This window comes from Leptosomus discolor, chromosome 1 (assembly GCF_034619465.1).
Source record: "Leptosomus discolor isolate bLepDis1 chromosome 1, bLepDis1.hap2, whole genome shotgun sequence".
Lineage (NCBI taxonomy): Eukaryota > Metazoa > Chordata > Aves > Leptosomiformes > Leptosomidae > Leptosomus > Leptosomus discolor.
In genome coordinates this window covers 175,924,920-175,952,633 of record NC_141391.1, presented here as the reverse complement: position 1 = coordinate 175,952,633, position 27,714 = coordinate 175,924,920, and the positions used below count along the sequence as shown (strand labels likewise).

Here is a 27,714-nt window from a genome sequence, read left to right as displayed (position 1 = left end):
AGGGCAAATGTAAGCCTGTGATCAAAGCTCTCTAGAGTAGTGTCTCACCTCAAACGCCATCCAAAGATAGATCTCTAGAAAAAGCATAACTAGAAAGAAGGCATATTCCTATATCTCCCTGGTGCACTGTCTCAGTGATCTGTGAATGGAGCACTGCTGACAAGGTTGTCCACAGCACAGCATTAGTGGCTGTCAAGTAGGATGCCATATTCATGTGTGCTAGAACAGAGAAAAGGCATATGGAAAATGTAATACTTTAATGTCTGAATGCCTTTTATCATAAAGGAAATATAAATGCTGCCTTTGATGGATGCATGGATTTATTTAAAAAAAAAATAGGGGAATCCTTTGCAGTGCCTGACGAGCTGTATTAATTCGTTTATTACATTAGAGGATGAATATAGTCATCTTGTGTGACTTTTCTTTGCATCTGTAATAAGGATGACTCAACAGACAATAAGTTGCAATGTGCTCAGTTAACATTTTTAGGTGCGTTAAATGTTATAAACCAGTTAATAAGCTCTGAAATTTCAGGATTCACTGAAGCATGTAAAGTCTTATCTCCTTTATGCCTCTTCCATTATCAGTTTAATTACTTTAAACACTTGGGGACAGGAATGCAGAAGTAATTAGAAATTAACGTGAGGAAGGCCTGTTGCACTTGTTAAGTCTCTCCATTCAAGCCTTACTTACAAAGGAAAAAATCCATATAATCTGGATTGGATTCAAACCACAGCTAAATTTAATGTGCAATTCCAGAACCTTGGAACCTACTGCATAATTCACCCTTAGTAAAATAATCTGTCAAAAAGTCTAAATTTTGGCTTTAATAAAAGGATAGATCTAGCGTGTGTGACTGTTAATTTACCTTTGAAAACAAATGTGAAGTTACCTTCTGCAAACTCCAGATACCAAGGTTTCAGAAATCCCTTGCTGAACTGCCAGCTAAATCTTACCAATGCGTGAAATTCCTCAAGAGTTTAGTTAAAAATAAACAAACCCATACTTTGTGTTTTAATGCTCTTGAGGTTGCCTTCTTCATCCAGATTGCCATCCAGGTCACGATGCTGTCTCAAGCTGTATCTGTCACACAGGGCTACCCTACCGCAGCTTTGCTCTCAAAAGCTGCACTGGTTCACCCACCCCAAACTGTGGGGTGGAGTCTGGTGCTCCCGGGCTGCCGTATTAGCCCCGCGGTCTCTGGGACAGTTGATTTCAGTTAAATCAGCTCCCAGAAAGAACCGCAGAGAGGGCCAACAGAACATCTGGAGCACTGGCAGTGTGTGTGTGCCTTGGCTTGTGCCTGGGATTCTGTGTAGAGTTATTAAAGTTAAATGTTTGTGTACTTGCACACATGCTCCAGCTGAAAGACAGGTTTGAGTGGCACTGTCTCATGGCTCAAGGAGAACTTGTGTTAAAGATTATTTGAATTGGGAGTGAACTCCAGTATATCATTTCAACCATCATCCTAGCATTGAGACTACACTAGTCCTGTAGTTTTGCTTTGTATAGGTTCACTGAGGTATACACTAAATTTTTTTTCTGTAGTATGTATACTTCTATGTTAAGTGCCATGCATGTGGTCCTTCGCTAATAAATTTGTGCAAGCTCTGTACTAGGTCACTACACTAAAGTTACCAAAAACTACAAGAGGTAAATGTGAAAAACAAGTCTAAGGGGAGACAGTTTAATGAAAGGTCTTTTGAGAAAATAATGGAGAGGTCTTGAGAGTAGGACAGGCTTGTGGTACTACTCAGTTATAAGCACCAAGACCTCTCATAGAGATTACTAGGCTGTAGGTAGGCATTCCAGAAATTATTACTGCTGCTTGAAATTCAGGAGCTTTTAATGGTTCTGTAGTGACTAAGCAGCACTATAGTCACTGTTCGATTCATTAGTCATTCATTAGAATGCGAAGTGGTGGGAATCAAGAAAAAGGAACACAGGGACATATTCTTAAATGTCATTGTAAGGGCTTCAGTGGATATCTCTTTCATATCTGAATAATTGCACCCCAGCAGGGACTAGGGATTTGGGTTCTCAATTTCTGTTCCCATTTAGATGGATGCTACTGATTTTTTTTTTCCTCTTTTTTTTTTCTTTTTTAGCTGGAGTTATGCTTCTTGCATCTGGTGCTATTCTTTGACAAAACTGCAGTACTTAAAATATACTTAAAATTTTTGAAGATACATGAGGGTTTCAGTTTATATATATTTTAGCAAAACAGGTTGGCCTGTAAGCCATCACAGAAAAAGGCAAATGATCCTAGAAAACAGGCATATATCTGACCTCCCTGAACTGGGACCACAAAGTGAGAATATTTAGTATAAGCCTACCGTCTAGTAGGACAGCCCGTACCTTAAACATTCGAATTCCTCCATCATTAACTTTGGAGTGAAACATGGTTGCCAGATGGTTGCATTTCCCACAGATTGACCGCACATTTATTTTCAGGTACATGACAGATGGAGGACTCAACCTATATACGAGAAGTCTGAACCGAATACCAGACCTAACTGCCTCTCGCGATGTCATTCAGAGAGGGGTCCATGACGTGACTGTGGATGCAGACAGGTAACAGTGCTTTGCTAAGTAAAAAGCTATCTGAGCTTTACAAGTCTTTTTCATCCTTCATACCTGCTAATATATCACCATTTTGTTCCTAAGGAATAGAAAGAGAAAGCAAGCTTCTGAGGCTGCTAGGTTTCTGAGCACACAATACACCACAACAGGTGGGGAAAAAAATTTCTCACATAGGAACGGGACTAAGGAAGAATTTATAGTTGAAGATATAAGAAAAAATATTAATAAGCCTGGGCCTTACTTGCAATCTTGAATCTCTAACACGGGACATGATTTTCACAGGTTGCCTTGTCAGTTGATGAGTGTAGGGAGAATACACGTGGTCTCTAGGCAGCAGAGAGCTTGCGTGCCTGACGAAGGGTGTCAGAACACGCAGATGGAGTCGGCTGAAACTAGACCCCTGATCTTCTCTACCCATTTTGCCCTCTGCGGGTGTCAGAAGAAGGCAGTACCTGTGAGCAGTGGGAAGCGAGAACTGGGGTTGTATCCTTTTGTCTATGCAGTGTGAAAAAAGAAACAACACTATCCTGCCCTTATCCGTGTATATATGGGTGTGAGCACAAAAATATTGTCCCACTAGTACTTCTGCAGGTTAGGCAAGTGTTTTCTGTTTCTTTTCCTTGAGCTTAAAGTAGATTCATATTGGTGGCTTGTATCCATGTCTGAGAAATAAAAATTCATAACTCAACTTTTGCAGAACTTAGAGCCATCAGCTCTGAGATTTTGGTCAGACCATCATGGAGATAAGGAGCAGCTGTGAAAATTGGCTGTCTTCAGTTTTAAGGGGTTGATTTCAGTCCCGTCTTTTTAAAAGATCCTTTAAGGAAAAAAATATTTTTGATCAGAAAGGGAGAAAATGTTCACAGAGTGCCTCTGGTTTTACAAACCCAGCAAATTAGTTGAACAAGTTCTAAGATATTCACCTAGGTATGATATAATTTTTACTTTTCACAGTTTTCTGGTGCATATATGCCTGTGACACAAGTCAGGGGTAGTCTACATTAGTCAAACAAGGTATGCAGTGCATCAGGATAAAGAAGATAATTTTGATCTAGAAAACCAGTTTCTTAAAAAATAAGGTTGCTTTAGCTGACATATTAGCATTTGTTGACCTTGCAAAAAAGCTTACTTTAGATAGCAGTTCAAAAGAACGCGGTTCTGTGGAACACGAGCATTGACGTGATGCGAAGACCAGAGAAAGTGTGCAGTAGGCGTTTAAGAAAATAATTTGGATAGAACTCAGGCAGTAACAGAAGGAGAAAATGAGAAATGAGATGTGGGCAGGGGGGACTTTTGTGGAGCTCTGTATGTGAGAACAAGAACCTTAAGCTCAAAGTGGGAGAGAGGGTGGAAAATTTAGAGGCTGGGAGTCATGTAATTAAAAGCAGAGAATGTCACCAGCACCCACGTTTTTGTATGTCTCTATATCTTTTTTCACCTGAGAGTGACGTTATTAGACCTCTTCCCACCATGCAATATTCATACCCAGGTTTCAAACCATGTACCTCTTCCCTGGAAAAAAGAGGTCTAAATTAAGGGATTTTAAATTTTTTCTTAGTATTCCTCAAGCTCTAGATGACACTCAAGCATGTGTTTATTTTGCTTCGTAGTTATTTAGTAATGTATGTGTTAATTGGTTCTATATAATGTGCAGGTACATACACATTTTGTGTGTGAAGCCACAGTGATGCTATCATCGGCTCTCAATTAATGAGGTTGTACAGCATTTCCCAGTACACGAATCTGTTTTGGTTTGTTTATACAACTTTGTCAGACTGGCTAAAAATATTGTGCTAAAAACTACTTTGCTGTATCTGAGTCTTTCATCTCTGAGTCTATCGCTTGTCAGGTTGTGAAGCAGTGACTTCAAATTTGTCAGGAGATTATTTTGGGTCTTGAGCAAAAAGTTGACCAATTTTATGCAAGATACAAGGCTTTTTAAAAAACAAAATTCATGTGTATTCAGGAAAGATTTATTTGATCTCAACAACTGAAATCTCAATATATTCCGTCTTCACTGTGCATTTGCAAACCACTCGACATTAGCAAAATGCATGAGCAAGCCTCAAAGTAATTTTTGAGCTTAAAGCCTACAAATGTGAAGTAGGATTTACTTTGTAATAACTGCTTTCCCTTACACAAAGAATGAAAGCTGGACCCTGTGCTCTTCTAGACCCTTTAAACAGGGTATCGTGGAACATACTATGTGCTATCATGTAATTAAAAACTTCATCATAATGCACAGGCATGAGGGATTTAAATTATGGATGTTCAGACAATTCTGGCATTTGCTGACCTTTCAATGCTTGATTTTTACAACCTTAATCGTGCTTTGTTGACATAGATGGTTAAGTGTATGCTTTTCCTTGAAGCAGCAGAAAGGTGTTTAGGAAGTGGAAAAAATTAAATGTTTTTATGAGTTCTGATGATAACAAAACACACGCTTGACAAAAAGGGTCACAAAACCCCTGTATTAGGCCAAACACACACACACACAAAATTGTTTGTGCTGATCTTCAACAGTGCGTGTCACATGTATGATGTGAAATCAGGTTGTAAAAGCAATACGGAGGTTGCTGATACTATTGCTTTGATTGGCAGAATAAGTTTTGGTGCTTCACAACCGTGTGGGTACCTGAGATTTCATCTTATCTCATGTAGCATTTTAGATCTTACTTTTTCTACTCTGAACAAAAAGTAATAGGATTTGTGTCAGGGCTTCAAGGTGTGCCTTGCCACTGTTATGATGAACTTCCATGAAAGAGGATTATGCTTCTCTCTATCATCCCTGTAGATATGTGAAGGACATATGCATTTTCTCTATGATATCATTAGTATAAATCTTCCTCATAATTGGCATGATTTGTCCTGGTCTTTCTGTTTTAAAGGACTCTGCTGGCATCTCTGTGCAGGCAGAAAATAAATGATATTCTGCTATGTTGTGGTTTGACCCTGGCTGGATGTCAGGTGCACACCAAAGCTGCTCTATCAGGCTCCCCTCCTCAGCTGGACAGGTGAGAGAAAAATATAACAACAGGCTTGTGGGTTGAGATAAGGACAGGGAGATCACTCAGCATTTACTGTTACGGGCAAAACAGACTTGACTTTGGGAAAAACGAAATTTATTTCCAATTAACTGAGAGAGGAGTAATGAGAAACAAAACCAAGTCTTAAAAACACCTTCCCCCCACCCCTCCCTTCTTTCCTGGGCTAAACTTTATTCCAGATTTCTCTCCCTCCTCCCCTGAGCAGCACAGGGGGACAGGGAATGGAAGTTGGAGTCAGTTCATCCCACTGTTGTTTTCTGCCGCTCCTTCCTCCTCAGGGGGAGGACTCCTCACATGCTTCCCCTGATCCAATGTGAGGTCCCTTCTCATGAGAGACAGTCCTCCACGATTTCTCCAGCGTGAGTTCTTCCCACAGGCTACAGTTGTCCATGAACTATTCCAGCGTGGATCTCCTTCATGGGGTGCAGTCCTTCAGGAGCTGACTGCTTCAGTGTGCCCCCCCCCTGCCCCCCCCCCCCCCCCCCCCCCCTTCCCCGTGGGGTCACTAGTAGCAAACCTGCTCCAGGGTGGGCTTCCTTATCTCCACGGGTCCACAGGTCCTGCCAGGAGCCTGCTCCAGTGCAGGCTTCCATTGGGTTCACAGCTTCCTTCAGGCATCCACCTACTCCAACATGGGGGCCTCCAGAGGTTTAGGCAGATACCTGCTCGACTGCCTATGGGCTGCATGCAGGGGGACAGCCTGCTTCACCATGGTCTTCTTCACCATAGGCTGCAGGGGAATAGCTGCTCCAGCGCCTGGAGCACCTCCTCCCCTCCTTCTTCACTGACCTTGGTGTCTGCAGGATGTTTCTCTCACATATTCTCACTCCTCTCTCTCACTGCAATTACTGCTGTGCAACAACTTTTTCCCTTTCTTAAACGCGCCGTCACAGAGGCGCTACCACCATCGCTGATTGATTCGGCCTTGGCCAGGGTCCATCTTAAAGCCGGCTGGCATTGACTGTATCGGACATAGGGGAAGCTTCTAGCAGCTCCTCACAGAAGCCACCCCTGTAACCCCCCCACTACCAAAACCTTGCCATGCAACCCCATTACATGCAAATATCTGATTTACATTATCAGGCAGGAGAAAAGTTTCAGTATTCTGTCCATCACCAGAGCCAGCAACTTTTGCTGACAGCAACCCCATGTTCTTCGTGAAAACTGAACTTGGGTTTACTCTGACAACCTAAATTACACCTTCTGCTTATATTTTAAAACTTTTTCTTTTTGTGAGCTGTCAGTACAATATTCTTTAGATAGGTGGGCTGGTGATATCTCTAAAGGTAATGCCATTTCTGGCAAATATATGCTTTCAGACTGATTCTCATTTGATGGATAAATTTGGAATAATTCATTGAAATTAAGGGCATGGAACTGGTGTAAAAAGACAATCAGGTCCCCAGTTTGATTTCACTCTAAATTGGTTTCCGACAGCACCTGCATCTCCACTTGTTGCCAAAAAGGAAAGGATTGAAAGATCTCTATATGGAAACTTAGCCTGAGAGAGCTCATCCAAATCATAATATTAGATTGTTTTTTGAAAAACTTTATTAAAAGTTAAATTCATGAATGCAACATAAGCCAAGGCTTAAGTGTTGTTTGCATACTGCTCTGGAAAGCAGGTTGGTGTAGAAAGGAACACGGTATATTTGCTTGTTCTAGGGAAAGAATTGTAATGGTTCAATGAAAGGCTGAAGGGACACTGACAGCATTAGATATCAATAGCTGTATCATTCTTTTGATTTTTTTTTCCCAATTTGCACTCTTTTTTTGATCTATAAATGCCTATTCCTTGCAACTTACCTTGCTTCAGATACCATAAGAAATTAATTAGAGAGAAAGATGGATTCTCTTCAGCGGGTGTAACTTGGGATGTGGCTGAGAGACTTCTCAATGGTATGATATTACTTTCATTTATTGTTCTGTCTTCCTCCTCTACACTGTAGCATTTGCCTTCTGGGACTCTTGGAGGGAGTATTTGAGGAACATTCTTGGAGTTCAAAACCCATTTCAAAGTAAAATGAGCCAAAAGAGATTAGACATAAGCGCACAAAATGAATTATGTTCTTGGGAAAAGTAAGGTTTATTGAAAAGTAAGTTGCAGTGTTTCCAAACCACCCTGTGTTGTCCATAAAAACTGCTAGGGAAGTTTAAACAAGCCCTTTTAGAAGGGGATATAGCTTCACTGAGTTCAACCATTGTCCTTCCACCCCTTATAGCTGCTGAATCTGGTACACTGTATCAAAAGCCACAGCTTCCTTCACTTTTATCAGTCAACAGTCAACACGGGTTGTGCAACCACTTTCCCCTCACATCCCTTGAATGCACTGTTCTGTTTTTTTCACCTTTTCTTAGGATGAAACCCAAAGCTTTAAAGGTAGCCTATGCTGCTTACTGTGCTTTTGTCATGACCTGCTTCATCTACTTTGCTGTTGCATTGAATCTGAGCCCCTCTTACACAGAGTTCTTGTGCATAGGGAGTCTTTAAAATGCTTCCACCATCTGTCACATATGCAGCAGATTTGGCAGTTATCTCCAACTAGCTCAGGCTGGCCTGTTTGTTCTCAGCCAAACCATAATCACCATAATACATTATTAATTATAATTATAATAAAATAATTCCAGATTTTGCCTGTAGTTTGTTACCTAACTTCCTGCATGAATGACTAAAAGTTGTCTTCTGGTGTTTGTCTGAGTAGACGAGCCTTGAGCTGGACTATTGTACTTTTGGAAAATGAACTTTTCCAGAATTCAAAGGGGTATTGAACTGGGAGCCCTGTTATGTAAGGTTGGTAGTATCAGAAAAGGCTGAGGGACATCATGAACAGTAACTTAAAATCATAATAGGATACAGTGCCTGTTCTCATACTGTAAAGTTTGGGCAGCACATTGAAAATGCTAATGTCATTTGGAATTTAACCCCTTGGGATGTTGTTCAGCAGACAGGCATACTTTGTTTTGCCTTTCTATCCAGATGTTTCTGCGTAATGTGTATTTCAGCACTCTACTAATACTGTGCTTTCTGCCATGTGTCTCTGCAGTTTGGTATTGATGTGATCACTGTTCTGCCATGTTGCAACTATTACCTGTTCAGTTTGGTGCTTTTGGTAGCAGAGCAGGATTTACTACAGGTAGTTAAAGGCAAAGGATATGCCACATTATTGAACTATTCACTGTGTGCACACATTCAGCCTTCTACCCTTTCCTCTGTCTCCCAACATTTCAGCTGTGTCCAACTCTGGATACCAATGTCTATGTCAATAATATAAATATTCATCCCATAGATATAAATAATAAATAAGAAAACACAAAATAGATATACCTGCTTCTGGCTGTCTAAAACTTTCTTGGACAAAAACTGAGTTTTGCTGCAAATCTACCGCGGTGAGTAGGAAGGCTTCCTATACCTTTGCACCTGCCTTCACCACTAAGTATGCCTGTGATTGCTATTCTGTGCACAACCTAAGAAAGTTATAATAGACCTTAAAGTCAGTGTGGTTCATACAGTTATGTGGTCTGCTATAATTTTCCTGGCTGTGATTTTACAGTATTAGTAGGTTCTTAGGACAGGGAAATAATGATAAATATCTCTGCCTCAATGTTCTTGCAGTTATTACTCAAATATCTCCAGAAGCCATAATTAAAGAATCTCTCTTGTGAAACAATTGAAATTTTGAACTGGTTTTTACTATTGTTGCTCTCTTCTATGGTTTTAATCTTCCATAATTTCTTTTCACAGCTGTTGCTGTTAACATTTCCCACATTTTATTTTATTACTCTCAAATGATCCTGCATCTTCATAATCTCTGGTGTAAATCTTTCCTCATTTTGGCATCTGCTAGGCTATCGAGAAGGTTACTGGTTAGAAGTGTCTGTTTCGATGTGTATCTCAGTTTTTATTGTTTCTGCAAAGCACAGATGCTAAATTTAAGTACCTAAAGCATATATATGTGTGTATCCATGCATGAAGAGCAGAATAATTGTGTCAAAAGGAGCGCTCTTGGTTTTTTGGCTCATTACGTTGTTAAGTATTCAGGATCCTTTGAGGATGAATACCTTATTTTCAAAAGCATAATAAGAAATAAAATTTTCAGTAACATGATTTTGTACACCATTATTAATTTAGAAAGAATGGTGTTTGAATTCAGTATGACTTTGTTTCTTGTCATGGTTTCAAAAGTCAGGATCTGGACAATAGAAAATAAGTAAAGCAACTGGACTTTGATCTAATTTTGTGAGGTTGCCCCCTTCCTTAGTTGCTTTAAATGTCTACAGAAATTGCCCATAGAACCACAAACCAAAACATGGAAACATTTAGCAGCTGCATGGTTTTAGGTTCAGATACTTTATTAATATCAGTGACATAAACAAACTGCATTGTTAGCATGCTGTCATTAGTATGTTAAACTGTCATGATCTTGCAACATCATGTCTGCAGACACATTTCTTTGCACCCAGCTTACATGAGGAAATGACATTCAGAAAAGGCAAGAACAGTGCATGGCAGATGTTTACTTTAAAACAAGACTGAACTGCAAATAATTACATGAAATGATCGACAAATGAAGCTTTCTCCTTTCCAATTTTTGTCAAGTGGCAGAAAGAGGGATGAAATCAACTAATTTCAGTTTACATGAAAGAAAGTATTGATGGAAATAAGCTTTTTAACTTTTGCAAGGAGTGGAAGTGAATTACATTCTTACGCAATGCTAAATGAGCTGAGCATATAGTTTGCTGTAGGGTCATTAAACCAAAGGCTGGCTGTTTACGGCTGACACATTTGACATTCTCACAAAACTACTTTTTTTAAAGTGGACGGTGTGGAGCTAGGTGTTAATGGCATGGCATCTATTTGCATTCTTTATTTATCCTTATCTCAAAGTTTGGTTTAGATACTTTAAAATTATTTGACGTGAGGGTAGACTTTATTATATGTTAACAGATTGCTAATACTTCACTTCAGGATAAATGCAGATGGTTTATTTTGATTGTAATCTACTGAAGAGAGTACCAATGTATTTAATAACTACCTAAAACTCAGTATACAGTTGCAGCAGCAGCAGCATTTTTGTCCACTACTGTACTTCATTGTTATCAGCAAAGACTAATGTAGTGCTCCTTTGTGTTAGAACAAAATATGGGTAGCAAGATTTAAATCATTACCCAAAATACCCCAGGCTCAAATATAAAATTGAAGAACTTCAGTCTCCAGTGTGATACATATTTGTGTCCTGAAGTCAAGAAACATATGAAATGCTTTAAAATGTCTTGATTTGTTTGATGGCTGGAGGAAAAAGTGTTGTAATTTTATACTCCTGCATGTCTATTAAAAAAAAAAAAAAAAAATCATACTGAAATTTGCAATCAAATGGGTGCAATTGAAATTACAGTTCTAACATTAACAAACATGGCATATTTTAGACAGATGTTTCATAAACTGAATAGAAAAGTTGTGATTTTGATGATTTAGTATTGGAGATGCAGCATCTTGTGATCACTCTTTTGTTCTAAATTGCCTCAGAGAGACCTAATTCCTTGTGGTGTAAAATATTCTTGTTTCTTACTTAAGTGATTTATTAAAGAACTGTTTTCATAATAGCTACTTAACAGACTGAGACAGTTCATGATATGCACATACACACATGCTTGGAAAACAAAACATATGAATTATAAAAACATTCCAATTAACACTTTCATAGAAAGTAATTAAATTTTAACACTGTAAAAATCCATTGCCTTGGATTTATTAGGTATATGTTCACTTTAAAGGGTATTTGGATTTGGCAGCTTCAGCAGACCTCTAAAATGGTGAGAAACAGGAAAAAAATGGAGAGCCACATCATGGTGCACTTTTTTGTACCCACCAGAGGTAATGAGAAAGGAGTAAAATGACCTGCTCTAACAGCTGCTTGCTGTTGTTTTGTATACCCACTCTTCCTCCTAGTTGGCAGGTGGACGAAACAGGCAGGTGAAAGGAAGAATAAATGTAAATTAAGCTTAGCATCTTAAGGGTGCAAGAGCACATTTGTTGCTTGAGCTGTAGGGCTGCCTACAGTGCAGAAGAGGAAAATTGCAAGGTTTTGACCCTTTCCCATGCAATATGCTGCTTTTAGGACAAAACAGTATTGCTCTCTGTCCAGGGCTGCAGGAAAGCAGTGATTGATGTTCAATACATTTTGGATTGGCAATTGTATTGCAAGGTAACTTCATCATTAGTGGCTAAAAAAGATAGCCGGAATCCAGCTGAAAGCTAGTCATGGGTTATCTATGATTAGATAAAATCAAAAGAAGGAGGTATCTAAAGCTGTGCAGGTTAAAAAACACGAAAGCCTTTTATTTTCCAGAAAAAGAAATGTGTTGGCTAAAGACAGGGTTCAAAAGGAGAGAGCATGAAGGGAAAGCTGGGAAGAATACAGCATGGCAGAAAAACTGCCAGCCAGTGCAGAGCATACCCTTCGCTGCGGGAGGATCGCTGTGGAGTGCAACATGTGTTAACCTTCCTCTTTGAAAAAAATCCCTCCGTTTGCTTGTATCAACATTTTACTTATAAATCTTAACTATGTCACCTCTGAGTCTTCTTTTGATGGAGGGAGGAAAAGACAGTCCTCCCTCTTCAATCTGTTCTCCAAGCGCTGTTATGGAGGCTTCCTGCCCCTCCTGAGCCCCTTGTGACAACCTCAGCTCTGCACAGGGAAATGTTTGGTGCAGCAATGTGCTTGGAGTTTGTTTTCTTTTGAAGTTACAGCACTAATCTCATCTGTATCTAATTGTTAAAATATTAAGTCTTCAAAGATTTCCTTTGTAAACAAAAGATTGTCATAACAATTTAAGCAGGATCAGATGTGTAAACTTAGAGTGGAACTCTCAATGCATTTTACAGAAGTTTTATACAAAAGGATACAGTATAGTTATAATTCAAAGCTGCTTAGTAGATTGAATAATCTTAAAACACACTATTTGAATGAAATTTTAAAAATAGCTTTCCCTAATTACAATTTACCTGAATAAATAAGCATTTAATCTGTTATCTTTGTGCATCAGCTTTAATTTCCAATGTGCTAAACTTTCTCGTATATTCCTTTTGGATGCATAATGCTCTAAATCTGTTTCATACTGCAGAATAGAATATAAAATGGCTGCTTACTCTATTAACTGCTGCGGAGGTAAATTCATGAAAGCAAAAATTGCTTTAATGCGGTTTAAAAGCATGTGTATAGTGATGGAAATAGTCGCATTGCCCTGGGAAATACAATAATTGACAGAACAGGTTTTTGTCATTCCTCACAGTGTTTTAGCTAGAAATAAATTTTATTGATATAAGCTAGAGTCTTTTATGTTATAATATCCAACAATTTTTGATCAGACACTCCGTGTACTGACTTAAAAGTGAAATTAAGATATTTCAGATGGGTAGAATTTGAACCAGTTTCTGGATAAGAAACTACAGAGACAGAAAATATTGAGTCATGTGTTACGTATCTTCTGACTATTCATCAATGGACAGATTAATATTGATAGCCAGTGCCTAAAATCTGAAGATTCTTTGATTCAAACTAGAAATGCGCACACAATTTTAGTAGCTAGATTTAGTAGCACAATTTTTTCAGCTTTGAGAACAAGACATGAGGAATAAAAGTAGGCTGTTCTTAGCTTCATTTTTTTTTTAAGTCAAGCTGAGATCTTTCTATTATTTGTTGCCAGATTGAAATACCAAAGTGGAAAAAAATTGATGAGTGATCTGTGTCTGGGGTGACTGGAGTACATGTAGTGCTTTATGAGGGACAAGTGATCAATAAAGGTATATAATCTTCGTGACTCATGAACCATCCTTTGGAGGCTCTTATCTCTTTCTGTTGACTGTACCAGGAACATAGCTAGACAGCTAGCTTTTGGTTTATGTTAAGATGAACCATGACTGTTTTGAAGAATTAAAAAAAAAATTAATAAAATTTCAAATAAAAGAAATTCTAGTGGAGCAGTGCAGTGAAATGACAAGCCTCTATGTAGTTACATCAGCACACCATGACATGACATACCGTCATCCAGGGGTAGTCCCTTAGTGGAAGGAGTTACTTCCAAGGGATTTAAGAAAGACTCTATTTTAGGAAAACCAGTTTCTGTTCAGCAAAGCTATTGAAAGAGAAATCAGCATGTTTCTTTAAGGCTAAAGAACTATCATTTTTCCTCTTTGAGTTAAAATCCTTCCCCTCTATGAAAAGAGTTGCGTCAGTGTGCCACATATGACCCAAATCTTGTCATATGTAAAAAATAACTGAATTGGCTCTGTTTTAGAAGTATTTTCCCTTTGCTCAGGATAGAAAGAAATTTATGATCCTCTGTTTTATACATCTCTCTCTCTCTCTCTCTTTAATCATTTAAATTAATGTTACCAGCAATACTCTTGAGAAGTGGTTGAGTATCAAGGGGATAAACTCAATGGAAAAGCATGTAGGAAAAATAATTTTTTGTGTATGAAAACAAAGTATGTTTATGATAATACTTAAATGATAATTTAGAGCCTTAGAGATAAATTGTGAAAGCTAATATCCTAACTAGATTTTCAATAGCTTTCCTTAAACAGCTATTTCCCATAAAATTACCCATCACATTTTCTTTTCAAATGATTCCATTGGATTGGCAATGTTGAAAATTTTAAGAAGACTGGGCTTGTGTGTATGAGTGTCATTGCAGTGTGCCACTGAATTGCTGAGTAGAGGTAAGAGAGCCCCAAGAACTCCAACCCAATTTCCGCAGATTTCCAATGTGGGCAGTGAGAACAACCTGCATCACAGAAAATTTATGATAGATAATTAATTTTGGATTGCTGCTTTGGTGATATTTTGTCAGATTCTTGGAACTGCTGCAGCTATTTTGTACAATTCAACACAAAGGCAATAAATATTGAAGGTAGCTGGTCAGCAATGCTACATGCAGTATTGGTCCTCCGTCTGTGGTGAGTTTGTCTAGTGTGCACTGCGGGAGCCATAATGATTCCTTTGACAGGACCTCCATTTCTTTCACTAGCCATGGCTCTGATACAAGGGGGAACTAACTGAACAATGTGATATTTGTAGTCTTAAAGCTGCAAGCATCCTCTCTACCATGCCACACTCTAAAAACATTAGCTGTTGTCCTTTCTCCATGAAAGTACCAGTGAAACCAAAATACCAAGGTCATTTCACCGAGTATTGAATCTCCAAAGGAATAAGGTCTTTGAGCTTCTCTTTCAAGAAGATAGCAGTGCATTTCTGGGCTCACAGTTGTGGCCTTGCCATAGGTAATTTTTAGGATGCCAAATTGCTATCAACACTTCAACTTTTTAAAATTGAAGAAAATGGAAAAAAAAAAGTTTGTTTTTTATTTTTCAGTAGAACACGGGTTTTGAAAGAAATTTCTATCTTGATAATATATCCTATGTAACATTAAGAATTGATCACCAGATGCAGCTTCTTATAAATATTCTCCAACTAAAGGCAGCTCAGGTTTTTTTTGTGGATGATCCTTCTAGAAAATAAACACTCCTTATAAAGCTGGCTTTGAAGGGTGTCTCCTGCTTTCCAACCTCCTGCCCTGTTCCCTCCCCACCACCCATATAGTGAATACCCCTAGAGGAAAAATCATAATGACATATACCAAGATATTCACTTAAAACTTTAAAAAAGGCCCTGTAAAATTTTCTGGGTGTGGTGTAAAACAATCTAGTGGCTGCTCTATACTACATGGACAACCAAAGCTGCCTCCCAACAGTCCCATGCTCAATGAAAATACACATGGGATATGAAGTCATCTTTTTTCCTCCTCTCTGGCAGCTGTGATGTTTTAGACCAGTGTCTTAAAAATGAGGATTAATTATCAGTGCCACGGTAAGAGTCATTCAGATAATACAGCAGAGGACAAAGGAAAGTGTCATTTTTGTATGAAATAATTCATATATTTGGGAGCAGACTAATCAAACTCCAAATTAATTTCTTAGGAAATTCTGCTCTTCATGCTATCAGTTTCTGGGGAAACCACCTAGTCTTGTTTGAATAGCAGTTTTTTGTTTTATTCCTGGTATCTCAGTTGTATTTTGCAAGAAGAAGGTGAGATAAAAGCCCAACATAAATCCTAGAAAGAGTGAACCAACTTAAATATCTCACACTAGGTTTTATAGAATTCGTGTTTGAAAACCTGAGCCCAGCTATCAGGAAATGGATATGGTCTAAAAACGAAAAATAGGAAAATTTAGGAAAAATAAATAAGGACATTTTGATTAAGAGAAATGATAACTGCAAGCAACCTGATAAGTTTGGGACGGCTTGCACCATGGAGGTCACAAAACGGCAAATAAATCTAGATTTTCAGAGGACAGTGTTAGATTTTTTGCATATTTACTATTCAACTTTTACACAAGAAGAAATACACCTGAATGATCTTAAAACAACGGAAACTTCCACAGTTAATTGTATTCTATTTTATCTTTGACTGGTTTTGCAAAATAGTTTTTTGAAAACGTGTGCCATAATGTAGAGATTATGCCGAACATGTTGTCAGGTCTTCCTGAATGGTGCGTGATTAGATTCAAGAGCTGGATGCTTAACTTGTAGGTTTAGCAAAGTAATATCTCTTTTCATTTGGCCCTGGAGAATTCCCTCAGGAGAAATCTGTGGATTAATGTATGTGTCACAGAAAGTCTTCACTCTTTAAGGAAAGTCAGTTAGATAAGAACCTCACTCTTCTTCCCTGTCTTTTTCTGTTCCTAATAGGAGAATAAACACCAGTACATTGAACCACTATAATTTTAAAACATGTGTATGTATTTTTGCTGGAATAGTCTCATGAGAATACCGTGGGTCTGTGATATATTTAATCAGCCTAACATTTATTATATGCATTTTAATTCTTGGCCCCAATGAAAAAGATGGAACACCTGCTTCACTGGGCCTCCCATAATGCCTGCTTTCTTGTGGGTCTCTGGTGCATACCCTATATGCAATACTGTATTTGCCATTAAAAACTTCCTGAAAAGGATTGTGTTAGCACACTCTAAATTTTCTTTACAGTTGGCCAGGGAGTACTCAAAATGATTTAGTGCTTTCCTAAGTTCTTCAAAAGGAGTATATGTTAAAAGGGTAGTCAGAAAGTGACCTGTCGGCCAGGCTGAACCCAGAGCAGGAAGCCTCTGGAGAGATAGCAGAGAAGGGACTTGGTCATGAAGATAATGCAAACCATGTTACAAATTGTGTACCAAAGGCGAATTATCATACATCTCTGAACACCTTAAGTTCTTCTAAAGAGACTGATGAAACTGCATAAAAGATATCAGAAAGATACTGAGGAAACTGCTGTTCTCAAGAGTATAGGTACCATGACAAATACAGTGTGCATGCCTGTGTGGCTGCCATTTGGCTCTGGTTAGTATGCCAGCAAAATAAGACCATGCAACGTCCTCATCCAATTCAGCTGTGATACTCTGAAATGGTTTTATACGCTATTGACTGAAAAAAAAAAAAAAAAGCAACTGTTGTGTCTGGTTTTGGCATGGGTGCTATGATTTCTTTTAGAGGAATATGATCAGCCCTTTGTTGCAGAGGAAGATGGCCAGGTGCAGAGAGAGCCCTAAGTGTCCCTGCAACGCTGTTGGCAGCTCAGAGTGACCTAAGAGCTCAGCAGAGGTGGTGTGGCTCCCTGAGGTTCATGCTTCAGCTTTTGCCAGCTGCTATGTGTAGCCAAATGGTTGCTCACGAACCCTTTGAGATGCTCTCAATTATAAGAAGCATTTCATTAATTTCCATTCATCCCCAGATTGTGGAAATCCAGACGTGGCCTGGACGCATCGATGTGTTCTGAGTGCGGTTGGGATGGACCGGGGAATTTAACCTGCAGTAGCTGAGTGTTGTAAGCTTTAGCCAGATAAATGAGATAAAGGAGAAAAACTGTATTAAACCTAGATAAATCAGTGCTATATTGTGTCAGGAATGGAAGGACATTTATCAGCATAGTACTTTAGAGTAATATGTCATAGTGGCAAAAAAGTACTGTTGGGTTTCCTTTGTGCTGCAGTTTCAAAGTTCTCTGATACATATTTAGCTGCCAGTTTGTAGTAAGTCTGTATGTCAGCACCATCAGGACTTTGTGCAAGCCCTAAGAATCAGCTGGCTTCGTATTTTAATCAAAGCAAAATCTTATGAAGCTAATATCAGAAGCTCTACAAAAATGTATGGCAGCAACTGTTTTTCATAAAAAATAAATAATTGAATGTGAGGTGTGCAACAAATTGTAGTCTTTATACACTGTTTCACTTCAAGGCTCAGGTTTCTTTAATTTTCCACTAGTTAAACAGGTGCAAGACTTTTTTGGTTTCCCAGTATATTTTAATTTTTATATTGTTAAAAGACTTATTTTTGCCAGAGACAAAAATAATTTGTTGGACAAAAACATATAGAATCATTCGTGCATTTCCTGAAAGCTAGTATTATGCTGATGTTTCTCTATGAAGGTGTTCCATCTGATATTTTTCTGTAAATTTTCAGAGAAATCTTAGAAATCTTTTTTAAAAATTAACACTGTTTTTTTAAGGCCAAACTTTTGCCAGAGCTTTAACTTTTTCTTGTTGGAGATGGATTTATTAAAAAAAGCCACTACCTCAGTTATTTCTGAGTCGCCGCTAATTTAAAGTCAGACCCGCTTCCTTAATGGGTTTCTCATACTAGTGCTAGTTTTTTCCTCTGATATTTTTATAAAAGCCTTCTGTATTCCCATTTGGATAGCATTACTTCACGATGCTTCTTCTCAGGCGTTATCTCTTGCCTGCAAGACTTGGCTGAAGCCATGTTATTAATTGGTTTCCTCCCCGTTTTCCTTTCACAAGAAAGGACTTTTTTAACCTTCGAACTTTGAAATCACATTGGTCATTTCTTTCTCCTTGCATTTTTTCTTTTGAAGCAGTATTGAATTCCATTATACCTCCTGGAGTGTCTTTTAGGTTTCACCAGCTTTCCTGTACTCTAGGAGTTGTGTTGTTTGGGTTTGAGGATTTTTTTTTCACATTTTCCAGCTACTTTCATTCTTATATTCAACATCTCTTGGTTTTGCTTGTTTGTTGTTTGTTTTACCAAAGAAGAGAATGTAAAGCTCTTTCCTGTTCACCTATCCAGGATAGACTATAATTCAAAATAAACTCTGAGTCTCCTTGTTTACAGCTATTTGATTCTATTTGTTACTCGGCAATTAGCTATAAGACTTTCCCATGGTGATTTCCCTCTTCTAAATTTATCACCACTGCATTTTTGATGGTGAGATTATAGCTCAGTGATGGTTCCATTTTGAAATTTCGCTATTTTGTCCCTCCCTTACCATCACTTCAGTAAATATGAGAATCTATTTTTGCTGACCTGTTACATTTATGAAGACGATTGTCATTCATTTTCAGGTTTGCTTTCATGGTCTCATAGGTTTGTCCAGTGTACCAATGTCAATAGCTCTGACTTTTTCCAGCTTATCTTTCAATCTCTTCTACTGATCTTCACAAACTCAGATTCATTCTGGTACAGTTGTGTAATGAGCACTGGCTGGACTTTGGGAGAGAGGAACAGTAGTCAGGAATAAGAAAAAACAGCAAAAGGCTGTTGTCAGTACTCAGTTTGGAAAGAAGCCTTTGACATCCTGATAAATGCTGCTGATGTGGAACATTCAAAGAAATGACGTCAGCTTTGCAACGTGTGTGGTAACAAATGCGAAAGCCAAGACGGCTGACGTGTGAGAGCGGGACAAAGTTTCCCAAGTTGGCAAGGACTTGCAACAAGCTTCAAATGTTTTTGCTGTATGCAACTATATTTTAATTTAATCTCTCACTTGCCAGTCTGCTCTCCAACTCAAGTATGCCACCATCTATTCATGTAGAAAGTGGGGAAAGATTTTCTTTGCAATGAGTGGGTTTTGTTTTGTTTTGTTTTGTTTTGTTTTTCCCTATATAGCGGAGCCATTTGGGGCCATCTCCATTTTTATGTTAGTGATCTGCTGCTGAATCTTAGGTGTCTAACTGGAGTAATTTATGGGTTAAATGAGATGTGCCATGTTGGTCCTGTGTCTTCCTGAGGCTTTCTAGCTGATAGAGGATTTTTTTTTTCATTTGTTTTGTTTGGGCTTATGCTTTTCTGTGTGTATGCAGTTTCAGCCAAGCAGTAGCCCTGCTGTTTTGGTCTTTTCTGGTTTTAACTCAAGATGACATTTATGGGAGATGAGAGAGCTTCAGGATACCAGGGGGAGATCCAGGGTGATTGGCTGCTGTTTGCCAGTGATTTGTTAAAGCAGGTCTCCTTATCTCCTTGAGTGAGATCCTAGTACACTTACTGCTATAAACGCAGCTAGCCAGAGGTCTCACTACCTTCTCAGCAAAAGTTTGTTGCGTATGACATTGACATTCAAGTTCAAAGCCTAGGAATTATTTCATTTTTAATATAAAACATTAATAGGTTACAACTAAACTGTGGACCTTCCTTGCAGCAATCAGCTGGTTTGGATGCATATTGCCCCTTGTATAATTTCAGTGCAGTCTGCTTTGCTTTCTCAGACCAAATAACATATGTTCTGTAGTATTTTTGGAAAAGGATGAACACTCTTTGGGCTTCAGCCAGACTCTTTTTATTATGTGCAGGTGCTTTGGGGCTTTAATAATTGGGGGACTTTCTAATAGAAGAATCGGAGGACAAGGCAGGAAAATTACTACAATGTGGGTTGTCTTTGCCTCTACAAAAAAATAATCTTTTGTCTTTTAGCTAATACAAAATAGTAAACTTGCAGCTGTGTTTCAGCCCATACTTATAGGAAACACATCACAGAACTGACGGTATCATTAAATCATTATTAAGTAAATATGCTGTATTTCAAGCTACCTGGATTTAGTTGCTTTTACCTTAAAATAAATCACCAAAACCCCAACACAAACATTAACCTGTAATTGAACAGGCAAACAGGGCAAAGGTCTGAAGTTCCTGGGTTAATACAATTTCACTTACTGTTTTTAAATTGTCATAGTATAGTAAATCTACATGAACTCCTTTTTTTTTTTTTTCCCAAGGCCAACCAAAGAAATGGGTGTGTTTTTTGTAGTAGGTAAGTTTGCAGTAGGCAAAATCTTGGCTTTTTTCTGTACCATGTCCCCCCTCTAAGCCACACAAGATTTGAATGAACTCAAAATGTTACTTTACTGTTCTGCGGAAAGCCTGTCAGAGGAAGTCACCAATCAGTACATTATACACTTATCAGTACATTACAGTGGGACTGTTGAGAGGAGCCAGGGTAGGCAGAATATATCTTTCCAAACCAACTCACCTGGAAACTCATTATATGCCTGCAGGTGTCCTGCCTGCAGGTGTTTATCCATGTGGTGTGAGCATGTACTCATGTACACAGTTGCATATCAGTGTCTCCCTGTATATGTAGAGTGTATGAGCACGCTGTTAGTGGAGGAAGCAGTGGTGTTCACAAGCTGTGCTGCCTCTTCATGCTGTTGCCATCCATGTAGGCTCTGTGCCTAAAGCTGGTTGACTTTGAGTATCACCTAGCAAACTGATGGGAGTCAAAAGCTAAGAGGATGTGACCTTAAACAGTTAGCAATGACAAAGCGTGCTAAGATTTTAGCTCATGAAGGATAAAGTGTAAGAGTCATCTTAGGAATCTAGCAGATAAATAACGACACTATGAGCCAAGAGGACAAAAATGCAGTGAAAACATTCTCCTAGTGACAGAGTAAAATTATTCATCAAAGCATTTTTTACAAAGATGCGTTAGGCTCAGGAAGCTGTTTCGGCTCTTACAGTCTGATGAACCAGATAATTAAAAGTTTACCCTGACAGTGTTCAGAGCTGCTAATTATTTACCAATTTTTGCTTGACAGCATGGTGCTGTATATTAGACCTAACTGACATTATATCTTACTGTATATATCAGAAGTAGAAATGGACAATCAGCATATGTTGATATTTTCCTTTCATTACAAAGGCAAGGAAGGAAATATTCTGTTATACTGTCATCACCATTATAGGAAATATCCAGGAAATATTTAATATTTTATATTGTCTTCATTTACAAACATTCATTGATATTCCAAACATCCCACTGCTGAGTATTTGCCTTATTTTGCCATTAGGGAAATAGAGGAAAAAGGGTATTTTTGTCTTAAACATAGAAGTACTGAGTCTACTGGTTTGTAGACTGGCTATCCATCCTTTTAGTCTCTTACTGTTAAGTTTTCAAAAGCTTTATATGCGTTTTTGCCTCAGAAACATCCATATATTACCTGTGCTTTATTTCTGCATCGAGAAAATGTATTCTCCCTATTAACTGTGATAAATCTACCCTTTACACCTTTACTTCTCATGTTATTGATTAGGCAAACAACTTCTGTCTCGCTTTTTCGTCTGCTTCTTTGCTCAGTTCTGCATCTGGTCACTAATGATGCTTCTGCACTTGCCCTGGCTGTTTTCTCATCCTGTCATGTCCTGAATGCTATAGAAATCATAATCTTTCTGGGGCGAAGACTCTTATTTGCATATTGCTCCAGTATGCAGACATCATATTAAACCAAGATGTCTGAATATTATTTCTAGAAGATATCATAATACATCTTATAGTAATTATTAGTAACAATCACCCAAAGCAACCTCTACAAAATTAACTTTACAGCCGTTGTTCGAATTCAGTCAAAGCCATCACTTAATGCTATTCCTTAATGATTCAGCCATGCTCTTCTTTCAGAGTACTAAGTGGGGTTTTGTTGTTTGTTTTTTTTTTTTTTCAGCAGAACTCCTTGAAATAGCCTGCTTAAAATAGATGGAATGAAACTGTTCATGAAAAAGTTAATTGAGGCTATTTTGTACTGAGAAGGTGGGGCTGTGAAATTAGAGGTTTGGATTGGAAAGTCCCTTTGTTGTTCCATCTAGTCTAATTCTGAATGTTGCTAAATAGCAATATTTGGCTGCCAGTTCTCACTGTGGATATTCTATTTCCCCTAGTAACACTTTTATGGGCTGCCCACGACATCTTGTTAAATTGCGTCTTCTCACTGAGTTGGGTTTTTATATAGGTTTTCTCAAATGCAGTAACAAAAAATACTAAAAAAAGAAAATAGCAGTAAATGTTAGAAGGCAGGAAATTTAAAGAAATATATGTGAGATAGCTACCAGGAAAGCAGTCAGAACACGCAAAGCAAAATAATATTAGAGCCAGCAGTCAAAGGAAATGAGAATATAGTCTGAGTTCAATAAAAACAATAATGAAAAGATCACAATAGAATAAGAAAAGGGATAGATTTCATAATCTTACTAAAATTGAATTAGAAAAGGTGCTTTTATCAGATAGTAATGTTTGTGTCCATTTTGACAAACCATTCCACTGATTTTCTGTAAGGCAGTCGTTAATTATCAAGGTACAATTAGCACTTAGTAACAATGACAGCAAGAAATGTTCCCTGATAACTATATAGTCTGATGTGTCTGGACAAAAAGTATCCTAGTATTTTGAAGGGAAAAACAGGGAGACGCTTTAAAGCGATCCTTAGTGAATTCTTGAAGGCAGGCAGGCAGTATCGGTCAATCTGAGAAGCTAAGCGCAGAACCACACTGTGGGAATACAATGCATAGGGAATCAAGAAGTCATTGCTTAGTACTCCTGGCACTTTATTCAATATATATTCAACTGTATATTATTTACAGAATCCTCATGTGTGGAGAGGAACATCTTTTATTTGACAAAGAGCCAAGATGTGAGGAAACAAAACATCCCAAGCATATTGCTTCTTTTCAGTAGTGCTGCTCCCTTGCATTTGCTGTAGATTTCTGGAAAAAGCTATTTAATAAAGCTTTCAATACCCTCTCGTGCTGATAGTTAATTTCTGCCATAAAATAACAGAGAGGCCTCCCAGACCTGCTGTGTGAGAACTCAGAAAGAGCTCCTTATCTAATCAAGGAGAAGAATCTCCTGACTCACTTTATGGTATTATACAACTGTGTGCACACTGTAGGTGGTCTACCTTTTGAACACTACCCCCCAGAGCACTTTGTAATAGAGGTTTTGCTAGACAAAATAGTAAACTCAAACAAGATTTAACAATTTCAAAATTCTCTTTGGCACATAAACCAAAGGAAATAGGAGAATTGCGGTATTTCAGAGTGATCATTGCCACTGATGATGCTTTTAATATTCTTTGCACTGTTAATATATCATTAAGTTAATGGAAATTTTCATAGAATAATGAGAAAACATTCACTATAGTAGCAGAAAAATGTTTAAGAATGTTTTCATCCATCAAATATCTGAATATTGAATTAAATTAGATCAATTCACAGTAAAATCGTTAGAAAACTGAGAACGAAGTTAGGTAAAATAATTCAACTTAAATCAAAGTAGGATAATTTTTCAGAACACCTCTCCGGTTCCATTTTTCTGCAGGCACTTTCTTGAAAAATAACTGCAGCCAGTTCTTTAAAATCTTTTCTTTTAATCAATATTTTTTACAGCAGTTGAGATTAGGTTATTCATTGTAGTGACAACAGTGTCGATGAGCTCATTTGGCCTTAATGATTTTAAACTGGCAGCAGCTACTAATTCTGCTTACCACAAATCTAAGGTTTTCATATGAAGGTTAAGGATAAAAGTGGCTCCTGGGATGGCTGACAGGCTGGATTAGTGCTGCTGAGCCCTGTAGGAAAAGGTCACTGTTGCAGTACACAAGGGAAGGTTGTCACTGAGAGAGGTGAAGTCACATCTAGCCTACAAAGAGAGGTTTGGACTTGGGTAAGCTAGTCACTGGCAGGTATAAGTAGGAATTGCTTATTGTTTCCTGCTTATCTTTGCCTACCAACACAGCTCCTGGCATCTAATCACCGATGACAGGCAGCCATCACGTCAGCTGCTCTCCCTTCTTCCTGCTCCCACATTATTTGTTTGTGATGTTTCCAAATAGAAAATCTTGAGTAAGCTGGGTAAGCATGGGAAAATGAAAGACCTTTAACTACTGGCATAGGTTTTTAAGCTATGGAAAGCTCCTTTATGTTTTTCTTTTATTTTTTAAGTCGTATACAGTATTCTGCTCTTATTTATATCTCCCTGAGAATTCACGTTCAATCCTAATAACTTTTGCATCCCATTTAAATGGGAGTAGCTGAGGGTCTCATTACTTAGGACTTTGAATGATTAGTTCTCTAAAGATTCATAGAATAGTGTGGCATATAGTGGCCTTTGGAGACAGCTTCACTCAGTTGCACAAGGTAATATTTGCTATGAAATACGGCTTGCTAGAAAAACTGTGGCTCTGCAGTTCACCCTGAAATGTCACGCCATTTCAGAGTCTTATCTTTCACAGTGCTGCATCTTGCAAACTTACCAAGCTTTACATTGAAGCCTACATACAGAGTAAGGTTATTATATATAAATGAGAGTGCATGAGAAAGTGACAATTTGCAAAATGACACCTGAATTATAAGAAATAAGAAGTGATTACCAGCTTTCAATTTAATGCTGCACTAGATTCCTCCACCTGGGCTATGTTTTTTCTTATACCAGCTTCATGCTATGTTCTCTCTTCAGTCATTCAGAGGGTCCAGAATTTGGGGTTCTGTACGCTCCTGTTATATCACAGTACATTGCAACATAAAATAGGCATTTTCTTAACTGTTAGGAGATCAATTGCAGACTGCTATATGTGTTTCTTCCCAGTCTCAAAAACTGAACTTCACTGTGGAGAGTGACCTGTTAAAAGACACGTATCGCAAACTTCTGCTGATTTTAATGACATTGCAGGTAGATAGCACACATACGTGCTATGCGAATGGTAACAAGAGTCCTCAAGGTTTGCACACAGCTCCTGAATCAATTTAACTATATAATCATTTTAGGAACTAGCCTAGTTAAGCTGTACACCATTTGGGTGGATCCACATATATGTTGCAACAGAACTGTAGAGCTTAATGCAGGAGAGAATATCTAGTCTTGAAACAGCAATTTAGTGTTTCTACTTGTTTTTCACCGAGCCTCTCACCCAGCTCCTCTCTGCAAGGAGCACTTAGCACACATTACAAAAGGTAGAGGAAACCGAATTAATAGTTTGAAGAGCTGAGATGCAGTGAATTTAGGTTTTGAAGATGAATATTCATCAGATCTTGCTCCCCTAAAATAATCATCAAGCACAACCTTTCTTTGGGAAAAGCTGTCAAGTTTGACGTACCGCACATTCAGAACCTGACTTAGAAATTATTAACTTTGAAATGGAAGAATCTTTTCAAGCAGCATTAAACAGCATTTTAGCATTTTCCCATTAAACTTTCTTCAGTATTTGTAAAGTTCATTGACTTCAGAGAAATAAAAAGCAGCAATGTGTAAAAGATGGAGGCTTAGTACTCAGGAGTGAACCAACTCCTCCCCCCTCAAACTTTAAAGATAGAAAGAGGCTAAAAAATGCATTCAGCTAATGTAAAGGGATAAATTAATCTGTCTCATAGCTGAGAGTGCTAGATAGAAGCAAAGGCAATAGGAGGCCTTCCTGCTTTCCCTGCTCAGCTGTATTATTTGTTATAATTTTAGGCAGGCTGTCGCTCAACAGAATGAAGCGTGTGAAATAACTGGGAAAATCAGGCCATTTGATGATGTCCTTAACTGCTTGGGTGTCACATTTTTAGACATCTATGCTTGAGAATTTTGATCTTCACCCAAATCCTACACATCATAAAGAAAAATGATGCTACATAATATCGTCAGATTTGGTATTCTGAATCACTCAAAAATAAGTGCTGAAAGCCCTCTAAGTTATGGTTTAACAACAAAGAAAATCTCTTTTCTCTGAGGGAAAGTCCTAACAAAATGCTAATCCTAGGGAAAGGATGTTTAGGGATGATTTATACCTCAGACCATGGAGAGGTTTTTTATGTTTATTCTACTATAAAAATATATATTTGCATTATTCTTATGAATTCCTAATTCCTTTAAAAAGAGTAGCTAGGCTTAGACATTTAATTGTGCATGGCTTTATGACATGTATGTCATTTTTGTCAATTGTTATTGCTTTTAAATTTCAAATATGTTTTGTCAAGTTGGTTTATATCTCAGTTTGTTTCATTTCGTCCCTAAGAGACTTCTGCTTTTGCAAGTGTCCCAAGTAAGGGATTTTAAAAGAAATTACTTTCAGTAATAGAACTATAAATAAAATAGTGAATATTTCCTTCAGACAAAATCTGGTAGATGTTTGTGTATCATAAAAAACAACCAACCAATAAGTCAGCCAAAAATCTGTTGTAAAAAGCTAAACTGAAGTACTTGATAAGATAAAAGAATAATAAAGAGACAATGAAATATCAGTAGATGTAAGATTTATATATATATTTTTCTTTTTTTAACAAACATATATCCTGACGTCTACTGGCAGACTATTTTGGTAATAGAAATGAAGAAAGATATAGTGAGATGGAATCTAGGGGAGAGCCCTTAACGGCTTCTTTATTTTCCAGGGTTGCACACTGCAGCATTCCCAAATGTAATCCATCGCATTTGACAGATTTGAGTATGACCAGAGGCCTGAACCAGCAGCCTGTCACGTTCAACTATGTCGAATGCTTTTCGTAGCAGCATTACAGCGAAAGAGTGGACGCAGAGCAGCTCGTCAGTCTTGGGAGAGTTCTAGACTTTGCCATGTTACAGGCAGACCATGACTGACTTGTACCCATGTCTTAATAAGAGGAAGGAGAAATCAAATTTAAATTTTTCCAAAGAAAATCCCTGAATAGGTGAATAAAAAAAACAAGAGTCGGCCTGATTGTCATAACAAGCGGGAATCCTGTTTTCTGCAAATATCTGTAACAGTCGCATTCTCTTTTCAGTACATGGGAGCACCTGCCCAGAGCTGGTCAAGCCATGCACAAGTCTGTTTGCAGACTACTGCAACTGGCTTCGGACTTGGACTTTGGTTTGGGACTCTCTTGTTTTTAATCTTCATCAGCATTAATTCCAGTGATGTATTGGCTCAATGCCTAGGTTCCTGAAGAATGAATATGAGGCCAAAAGCTAGTATGTGCCTCCAGTACATGGATCAGGTCCCTCAGCAGGGAAAGAG

The 27,714-nt window shown here is 38.1% G+C and overlaps 1 protein-coding gene across 6 annotated transcripts in view; it reads left to right on the top strand.

Annotated features, from left to right (window-relative positions):
- Positions 1–27,714, top strand: part of NAV3 (neuron navigator 3) — a 410,369-nt gene that overhangs the window by 303,403 nt on the left and 79,252 nt on the right. For all 6 annotated transcript variants that reach the window (XM_086471515.1, XM_086471510.1, XM_086471485.1 and 3 more), the window contains one exon: positions 2,455–2,574. In XM_086471515.1, coding sequence (XP_086327641.1) covers positions 2,455–2,574 — 120 coding nt within the window. The remainder of the gene's footprint in view (positions 1–2,454; positions 2,575–27,714) is intronic.